The sequence below is a fragment of the Vigna unguiculata genome, chromosome 5 (assembly GCF_037176805.1).
Source record: "Vigna unguiculata cultivar grain cowpea cultivar isolate G323 ecotype 2 chromosome 5, ASM3717680v1, whole genome shotgun sequence".
NCBI classification, from domain to species: Eukaryota; Viridiplantae; Streptophyta; class Magnoliopsida; order Fabales; family Fabaceae; genus Vigna; species Vigna unguiculata.
The window spans coordinates 8,277,924-8,288,052 of NC_140796.1; the positions used below are offsets into that span (position 1 = coordinate 8,277,924).

The following is a 10,129-nucleotide window of genomic DNA, read 5'->3' on the forward strand; positions in this document are numbered from 1 at the left end:
TTCACTTCAGTCCGCGTTGTACAGGCAAAAAAATACATGTAACTCCCCACATATGTATTTCTTACTCCCAACTTATTTGTGATATCTGTTATTTCGGTTTTGTGTTGTTTGACAAAGATCCCAGTTCAGTTCATGGACGTTGCGTGCATGGAGAAGACTTTGGAAATCATTTAATGAATGAAAAATTATGGAAATTGAGTATATAAATGACCTTCACTTCAGTCCGCGTTGTACATGTAAAAACATACATGTAACTTCCCACATAGGTATGACTTACTTCCCACATAGGCAAAAACCACACAGTCACTAACAAACCGCCCACCCACTTAACTCCAACACTTATGAGTGAAGGAAATTATCTACAACAAATTAATACTTCATTTCGATTTATACAACAAATTCATGTCAACCCAATCTACAAATTACAACATACGAATACCTTCTCATTCAATCCACATTCACGAGCCATAACTTTATGATGACCAACTACTCCAGCCACTACCTTTTCATGGACAAGAGGATCTTTCACTAACCCTCAAACTACTTGAACAGAATATGATATTCAAAGGTTACACATAATATTTTTCTCTTCTTTTTTCACAATGACCAACAATTATGGTTATTTAATGCAAAACTATTATGAGTATAATCACACAGGCGCACAAATGAGAGGTCTAAAGTCACCAAATCAACATTATGGGGATGTAGGCACAAAGCAAAATAGATTTCTTACACAACACGGAATACATGACATCGTTGAACAACCTCACATTCAAAATCTGCCAGTACCGAAACCCTAGAAATCAAATACAAATGAAGTAACTGCCAACAATTTTACAATACAGACAACAACACACGAGGACACAGATACGGACTTAGAAAACATGGGGTTTCTTCAAAATTTTCAAGTACCCACACCTCTATAACACACAACACAGAACAAGAAAAATGAGTTCTCAAAAATTCAGTAAACATTAACGATAACACCACCAAATAACTTTTCCCAACTCCATAAAAAACGAACATGTACAAAACCAACTTGTTCGCAAAATAAGTCAAAACTTGACGAAAACGAGATTAACTTCATCATCAACCAACACAGTACGCAAATGTCAAATGGGAGCAAAATAAACTTACAATGCAACGGACACGACCACCAAATGGTTGCCACCGACAAAGGAAGGTGGACCTAGAGTTCGCAAAACACTACCAACTCCAAAAGCTTCGTCTTCTGGATGATAGGAAGAGTCTTCGCTTTCACTAATAACTATCCTCCACTAACGAAGGCGAAATGCTTGCCGGAATCTCGCTTTCACTGAACTAGAAACTCCGGCAACCTTACTTCCTCCCTCTCTCTCTGGATTTCTCACTTCGCACCCTCGCAACCTCACTTTCCCCCTTTCTCTCTTCTTCACTTTCTCTCTCTAACTTACATTTAATTTCAATTTCCTTTCTTTTCGCCGCATGTGTTAACTTACCTTTTCGTAATAAAAATTAAAAAAAACCGCTGTCACGTCACCTTTGTCAAAAATTTGTCAAATAATTTGGTTGAAATATCATTTTCCCATTCATTTATCCCGAAAGGAAGAGTAGATAAATATCAAAGACAGAGAGAGAGACACAACAAGCTTCCTCCTTCAAAGGTCATGCCTTCTTCAATTGCAACGTGCTACCATGTTTTACAATCTTGCACTCTAAATACCCCTCTTTTCACAGACATTGTTACCAAAATCAACATTTCCACCGCTAGTATCCGAGCACGAAAAATATCCCTTTCTCTCTCTGCCACTTACCCTTCACCCATTACTCAGACAACAACAAATGACCTCAATTTTGAGGACAGAGCCACCAGGTTTCGAATCAAAGGTCTTGTTCACAGGATCACAACCTTATCATCCTCCAACAGCAAAACCCAAATGCTACAAATCCTAGAGAAAGACCCTGAATTCCAAACCATATCAGATTTCAATCTCCTTCTCATGGCTCTGGTAATTGCACAAGAGCTTGATATTTGTCTCAGTATCTTCGCAAAGCTCCCCTCTTTCCAACTTGTGCCGGATTGTTGTACCCACTCCATCATGATAAGGTGCCACTGTGAGAAAAACGACATGGATGAAGCCAAGAGGGCACTGGACACTGCTCTGGGAAAAGGGTTTCGACCGGATGCTGCAACCTTCACCGTTCTCATAAACTCCCTTTGCAAAAGGGGGAGAGTGAACAAGGCAAGGGAGGTTTTTGAGGCCATGGGAAGAAATGGGTATAAGGGCAGTGTTCAGGCAAAGAATTGCTTGCTTAAGGGTTTGTCCTATGTGGGGAAGGTGGATGAAGCACTTGAGATGTTGATGGGTATGAAGGGAACCTCATTGGAGCCAGATGTTTATTCCTACACTGCTGTGATGGATGGATTGTGCAAAGTGGGGAGGTCAGGTGAAGCAATGGAGTTGCTCGATGAAGTTGTTGGAATGGGGTTGGTGCCCAGTGTGGTCATGTTTAACACCTTAATTCAGGGGTATTCTAGAGAGGGAAGGCCAATGGAGGGCGCTGCTGTGTTGGAGCTTATGAAGGAGCATGAGTGTGTTCCTGATTGTGTTAGTCACAACACTGTGCTACATGGGTTGTTGAAGTGGAATGAAGTTCTAGCAGCCCTTGGGGTGTACAAGGAGATGGTGGGGCTTGGGTTGAAGGTGGATGTGAGGTTGATGGGGACTCTGGCGAGGCGTTTGTGTAAGAGGTCGAGGAGGAAAAACAGTCTTCTTCAGGATGCATATGATGTGTTTGAGAAAATGAAAGAGAGGGGTCCAGTGGTTGACCAGCGGACATTTGAGGTGATGATTCAGGCACTGTGTGTAGGAAAGAGATTTGATCAGGCTTTTGCAACTTTGAATGAGATGGTTAGATTAGGATATTCTCCGGAGGCAATTACCTTTGACAAGGTGATTCTAGGGCTTTGTGCAAGAGGAAGAGTAGATGATGCAGTGTCAACTATGGTCCTTTTGCATGCAAGTGGGGGAATTCCCAGTAAAATTTCTTATGATATGCTGATCAAAGAACTCAATGAAGAGGGTAGACTGTTTTGTGCTCGTAATTTGTTTGGTTCTGCCCTGAAGCTAGGTGTTGTACCCAATAGGGAACCTAGGCTAAATGTAATGGGGTGGGAGGAACCGCAAGTGACTAGGATTTGTTAGTTATTCAGGTAAAGGTAAATTAAAGATGCTGACATCGAAATTTAGTTGTTGCAACATACTATCAAGTGGATAGTGGATGAGGGATTTCCTGTAAAGGGCAACAGTTTGTGAATGGGGTGGAAGCAGGCAAGTCATGTTATGAATATTTGAGGGCAAAAGGTAGAAGTTAAGTTCAGTACCTCTCTGTTAAGATGCAATGATGTCACTGATTTCACAAAAAGAGTTGCAATTATCTGGGTTTTAGATGAACCAAGTTGTGGAAAGAGAAGTGCTACTTTTGTTCTGAGTGGAGATGAGGTGTAGATGCAATACCATTATTGTTGTGTATAGATCATACGGGGTTTATGGTTGGCTTGTGACAGAGCTATGGTGAGTTAGACATTTTTTAATAAGTGGGTTAACGATAATATTCTCATGTGTAGTGATAAAGTTCGTCAATTGAACTGTGCTTATAAGCTGCCATGACAATCTAAAATACTGGATACTACAGAATTATGGACATAAACTACATACAAATAAACCTGAACTTATTGACATCTGATTACACACTTTTCTTTAAGTTGTCGTTTTAAATTAGTAGAAGACAACAAATGCATCTTCAGACAAGTTTCTTCACTTAACATTCAGGAATAAAAATAATTTTTCCGCAAACTAAAATTAATTTATGTACAAATTTAAACTAAAAATCTTTGAAAGTTGCAGGAGAAAACACATATAAACTAACATATATATTAGATCTTTTTAATTTATGAAAAAGTCCATTTCGTTATTTTTTATACAAGTGTTTAGGAAAAAGTTGTTAACTCTTAACAAGTTCTAATAAAAATATGAAAACAGTACATTGTATAAGCTGATTTTCTTTTTCATTGCAAGGAACAACTTCAAAGGTTAATAATCTCTGGCTATTTTTGTAAGAACGCTATGCCCCGTAACCATGCCGAATAAACTGTAAGAACTTCAATATCGCAAACATATTACAACACAATTTTAACTCAATGTTATAGAAGACACAGCCAATTTGCTAAGGTTAATAAACGTAATCCATCTTCATTGGTAAATTATTTCCTAAAAAAAAGAACAAAATAAACGAGAATTCTCGGGACTTCAATTACAAAATTTGATGGGAAATCTTATGCGCGGCTCATGTACTGTCCAGTTCTTGAATCAACTAATATTTCATCACCGACATTTACAAAAAGTGGGACATTGACAACAGCGCCAGTGTCGAGTGTGGCCGGTTTTGTTCCACCTGTCAATCAAATTTTATCATCAGAGACTTAGTAAGGTCTACAAGGAAAATAAGAAGAAAAGTTATACAGGAAATGGAGGGAACCAAACAGTAAATGTCATAATGGGGTATCACACTGTGTTCCCTTTGATAACAGGTGTGGTAAACAAGCCTATTCTAACTATTCAAACTGCTTTTTCTTAATTGATTTCTGATGCCAAATTGTGAAATATGCATTTAGAGGAACTCATCCCTTGACAGATGCATAGAGACCAATATGAGGATCATCTTCTAGCTGATGAGAGACAATAGTTTCATTTTATTGAAACCAAATTTTCTTGGCTACAAATATGGCTTACAATGTTTGCAATATAAATTGGTCATAATAGAAGTTTGCAGTATAAAAAAATTGGTATCACCTTGGGCTGTGTCACCCTTAAGTCCTGGGTCCACGTCAACTACAGTAAGCTTAACCGTGATAGGGAGATCAACATCAATGACCTGAAAAAAATATCGAGTGACCAACTGTTAAAACAAGAACAGTAGCAGTAACTGCACATATCTTGTTGATTTTTAAATGCCATATTGCTAATCAGAAAATGCTCCTCTAGCGTGATTTTGTCACTGAAGTGTCATGCAAAGGTGTCTCTACTCTTAGACGATAGTAGGTTAAGATCACAGTATACTTTAAATTAGATGATCAAGGACGAATACTAAAACAACCACACTACTCACTCTGGACAGAAAAAATAAAGTCATGTTAGAGAAGCCTTGTACCTCCCAATCTATGTATAAGCAAGAATCTTATTTACCATGCAAAGCACGTCTAAAACCACTAATAACTATTAGAGCACAGTTTGAACCGATAAAGCGTGAAAAAACAATTAAGTTTATTCTCAGCAGCCTGGATAAAAGAGCATTTGGGAGAAACAAAAGTTGAAGAGTATAATTATATAAAAATATATAACTCCATAACATGTATGTACCACTGCAGACCAAGATCATTCAAGCTTTCAGGAAAAAAAATGCAGCCCTTATAAAAGTGAAACACCATTAAAGTGGATAAAAGTTGCAACCACACAAATTCAAAGATATTTAAATAAATAAAAATTTGAGAACCAGGCCACTTCTTGTCCTATAACGTTTATCATAAGTAGTCTGGAAAATTAAAAGTCTGAGACACTGCAAGGCATAATATATTATGAGAGGACATTGTTACTTTTCCATTCCATAACAGCAAATTGCAGTCCATTCCTTCTTTTAGCCACTTTGTTCTGTCTCCGATTTCCTTTTCACCCAGACGAAACTCCTCATATGTACTCTGATAAAATTAAAATAAGCAAATTAAACAGAGAATGGTAAAACTCAGTACATTATTCGTTAGTTAACTAATTGCAAGTAATAAATGAAAAAGAACTATTGGAATAGAGTGTATAAACCTAATTGAATTATTTTATAAATCTTCACAATATTCTTGAGTTCGTAACCCATAGGTTGATATTATATTTAGTCAGAAACAGCAAAATGTACATATCTATAATTTGTTAGATTATATAATCATGTTTCCCAGATAATACCAAGTCCATGAAGACAAATTGAGCACCATCTTTATACGTGAACTGCTTTGTTTCCTTGTATACATCTGCTTGGTCAATCTGTCAAAAGAGGGAACAAATGAAATGAGAAAAGATAAACCCAAAAATCCAAATTTTTAGCAACTACTTGCAAAATAGTCTCCCCCATCTTTATTTTTTAATGGAGAAAAGTATCAAAAAGCATAAGTCTTCGAATGTGAGCTTCAGGACTGTTTGGATACCAACTAAAAGTCTTTTTGAGATCTTTCATACTGGAAATCTACAACTTTTTTTCAGTAGAGAAACTCCTCTGCATTGGTGTTTTAAAGTAAGGACAACCTAAGTTTCATAAAGACAACAGCTACATTGGTGATATCTCTACTTGACACGGGATCTCAAACCTTGACAGTCCTTATTCATGCACACTAAGATGTTTCACTTCACATTTCTAGTCAACTCTTTCATACATAGTTATTCTTGAGACACTGACAACCAACTTTTATAAGCCACACTTAAGGCGAAGCAAAGGTGGTCACTATTAAGCTGATTTACCAGCAATAATATTATCTCCTTCCATCTCTAGCCCCAAAAGACACTACCAAATTGATCTTCAGTTGAATCCAGAAATCAAATTGTTCCATCCCACAAAACAACCTCATACTGCTTAAGAATCAAGTTCAAGGATATTTTATAAACATCTTCTTTTCTTGACTTACTAAAACATCTTTAAAGGACAACCACAGATGTCCACAAAAGCCAAAGTTGACAATAGCTCAAACGCCATGAGTCTAACATAATACCAACTTAAGATCGGAACACAAATTAAATACAGTGGTGGATATCCAAACATGCACTATAACAATTCAATCAACCGTTCCAGTCAACACTCCAGAGGTAATCCTCTGAGTCATTGACAACCAACCACTCTCACAGGTCGCAATTAAGGAAGGCTATGGGTGATGACAATTAAATGGACTTTCCAACAAAAAACAAAAACTTATCTCCCCCAATCCCAACCCAAAACACAAACCAATCATTCATCGATTGAACCTATAAATAAAATCAAACGCAGTGATTAAGCAGAAGCATTGCAATGTTGTGTGCATTACCGAGCTTCCAGCTCTAAATGTTTTCTCCACCGTGTTCCCCGTGATATAGTTCTTCAACTTGGTCCTCACAAACGCCGCACCTTTTCCAGGCTTAACATGGAGAAATTCTAAAGCGTGAAACGCAAGCCAAGTCAAAAACCGTCACAATTCAGACACAAAACCACAGTTCAAAAGTACGGCAAAAAAAAAAAAAATACCTATCACGCGCCAAGGAGCACCATCGACTTCGAGGTTGGTGCCCACCTTGATGTCGTTGCTGGTCAAGGCGTAAATTCCTGAAAGAAAAGGCGTACGTTAGCAAAGAGTGGAACATGGTCAGAAAAAAACGTGGAAAGGAACGAAGCGACTCACTGAAACATCGGGGTTTAGAAGAAGAAGGGGTTCGCATTGGAAGAAAGGAGGGGAACGAAGAGGAGGAGGAAGAAGCGGTGAAACTCGACATTGAAGACGAAAAGGCCGAAAGGTTAAGCTTCAAGGTTGCGATTCCCGCCACCATTGTTGCTCCAAACTGTGAATGCTTCTTTCTTTGTGTTGTTCTTACAAAGAAGATAAGAGACTTTCTTCTGTTTCGCCACCTGAACAACCGCTTTGGCTCAATTTAGGTGTTTCCAACAAAATTTAAAATCATATTTTTTATTATTTTCTTTTAAATTCAATTTTACAAGACTTTTTCGTTTTTCTAAATTTAAATTATTCTCTTTTCTTATATTTTTTTAGTTTATTGTTTATCTTTAGTTAAGTAAACATTATACTCCACCAAATAAGAATATTGATCCTTATTCACTTTTTACTGTAAAATCACCCAAAAATATATATTAGAATGTTAAATTATTTGGTGTTCTAAATATATGCTTAAAAGACTTTATTTATTTTTTAAAATAATTAAAATAAAAATATATGACATATGTTTAATCATTGTTATTTATAATGCAACTAACAATGAGTAAACACAATCAAGAGTCACTATTATGTTTTCTTTGTGACTTTCTAATCACTTTATTACATTTGTTAATTAGAGTATCACATATGTTTATTAAATATTTTGGACCTGTACTACAACCTTCAAACAAGAGCTATGTAAGTATGAGGTGCATTTGAGTTTTATCCTTAACATGTGTTAATTCAATTAATTACTTTAACATTGTTAAAGACAATAATTTTTTTACCGTATCATATTGTTTTTCCTCTCCAAATGAAATGAGAGGAACATTTTTAGCATGAGATTAGATATTTGTAGGTTTTATTACGATATACTCTTATATTATTATCTTAAAAGTTAGTTTTAAGTTGAAATCAAATTTGAAAAATTGAATTTTAAGTTTGTTTTACATTCACTTGTTATATACTAAAATTTAATTATATTGATATTTTTCAACAAGTTACATCATATATATATTCCACTATTTCAACAAGTTACACAATATATTTCTCACACACACATATAATATATAATGTACATATTATGCTAATCTTGAAATATGGTTTAATTCTATGAATTATATATTTACTTTTATTATATATAAAAGAACCGTAGTTAAATTTTGGTTATCCTATTTTATCTATCAAGTATTTCTAGTCATATATTATTTATCGAATAAGAAAAATTTAAATTAATCATATTCTCAATTTTATTCAGATTTTATTAAGAATGTGAGTCTAAATCCTATATTAAAAGTATTATAAGAAAATTGAGTATCTTATAAGAAAAACATCATAAACCTATTATATTAAGATTTTAGGTTATAAATGGTGTCATTCTTTTATGTGAATTTAATTCGGGTATTATTAGTGTTGACTCATGTTAAATCATTCAAGTGAATTATCTTGAAAGACTCATTAATGTGTAACACCCCATTTAATTAATAACGCTAATTAAAGGAATGTCACGCGGAATAGTATTAGAAACAAAGTCCTGGAGTGTAGACACTACTCCTCTAGACTATCCAAGAGAAAATCCGAATAAGAAAAGGGCACACTACGATGCCATAACAAAGTATAAAATATAAATCATCAACATTTATAATTTTAAGCCTAAAGACTAGCGGTACACGGGTCATAGTCCTAAAGAAAAGTCCAAGTAAACCTAGATCCAGTCCAAGCAGACTATGCAGCGAAATCATCCCTTCCCCGGTCGACCTTGAGTGCCTCTTGCATCTGCTCACATCAATGAATTGATGATCATCGGAAAAGGAGAAGAACCATATACAAGACAACCAAACAAGCAAACAGGGTAAGCTAGAGTAGAAACATTTTATCAAGCAGTCACATGCTATTACACAACCCAAAACAATATTCATCAACCAATCATGTTATGACTTCTCAAGCAATACACTAGACTCATACTCGACTCATCCGGATTACATATAATCAGGTCGGATTCAGCGGATGCTTGCACTTGTGGTGGATTACCCTGCTCACCCCCGAGCTAAGTGTTACAAGTGTTACAATGTTTCAATCCCCCACACACAAGGTTAGCCCTTAGTGAGTTTCAGGCCTCCTGCTACTCTCATCACAAGAGTCGGTCCGCTCTAAGTGAGACTAACTGACTCCTTAGAGTATCAGGATGCAACCTTACCTTGAATCCTTACCAAATTATATAGATGGGGCACCACCATGGACTCCCACTAACAAGGGCCATGGAATTACGTCCCGACCACTAAAGCACCACCAGGAAGTCTCACCTAAAGACTCATGGATTTAGGTACTGTACTAACAACATACCAATCACATTCCAAACAAACAAATAATATTGATCATGCATTTAACACCTCACGCCATCCTTATTCATATTCCATGTTATTTCATACCATCCCATTCTTCCCAATTCGGGGATATAGAACTTCACCTCATACCAATACCATGTCATCAATGTAACATTATTTTTCATACCAATTTCATGACCACATATATAACCAACCATTTCATTGAAATCGCATGCCAAGATTTATCCAAGTTCATCATTCACAATCCATGAATCACATCACTCATGCAAATTCATTCATCTCATACTTTATAAATGCATACCAAGACATA

At 36.1% G+C, this 10,129-nt stretch overlaps 2 protein-coding genes across 2 annotated transcripts; one reads left to right on the forward strand and one right to left on the reverse strand.

Moving 5' to 3' along the window:
* The first annotated feature begins 1,610 nt into the window (after positions 1-1,610).
* Positions 1,611-3,514, forward strand: LOC114183866 (uncharacterized). The gene has a single exon (XM_028071026.2). It carries the CDS (start codon positions 1,647-1,649, stop codon positions 3,183-3,185), a length of 1,539 nt encoding a protein of 512 aa, XP_027926827.1. The 5' UTR covers positions 1,611-1,646; the 3' UTR covers positions 3,186-3,514.
* A 606-nt stretch (positions 3,515-4,120) lies between these two features.
* LOC114183988 (elongation factor P (EF-P) family protein) lies at positions 4,121-7,701 on the reverse strand. The gene is made up of 7 exons (XM_028071210.2): positions 7,448-7,701; positions 7,294-7,371; positions 7,097-7,203; positions 5,991-6,068; positions 5,633-5,734; positions 4,833-4,914; positions 4,121-4,434 (listed from the first exon to the last, which is right to left on the reverse strand). The coding sequence occupies exons 1-7, from the start codon at positions 7,590-7,592 to the stop codon at positions 4,316-4,318; spliced, it is 711 nt and encodes a 236-aa protein (XP_027927011.1). The 5' UTR covers positions 7,593-7,701; the 3' UTR covers positions 4,121-4,315.
* Between the last annotated feature and the right edge of the window lie 2,428 nt (positions 7,702-10,129).

What these genes read in the sequence shown, in the direction of transcription:
- LOC114183866 (XM_028071026.2), top strand. Translation starts at nt 1,647, where the DNA reads ATGCCTTCTTCAATTGCAACGTGCTACCATGTTTTACAATCTTGCACT.
- LOC114183988 (XM_028071210.2), bottom strand. Translation starts at nt 7,592, where the DNA reads ATGGTGGCGGGAATCGCAACCTTGAAGCTTAACCTTTCGGCCTTTTCG. An exon ending in TTCTAAACCCCGATGTTTCA is followed by an intron (nt 7,372 to 7,447) that starts GTGAGTCGCTTC and finishes CTTTTCTTTCAG; the next exon opens with GAATTTACGCCTTGACCAGC. An exon ending in CATTTAGAGCTGGAAGCTCG is followed by an intron (nt 6,069 to 7,096) that starts GTAATGCACACA and finishes CTCTTTTGACAG; the next exon opens with ATTGACCAAGCAGATGTATA.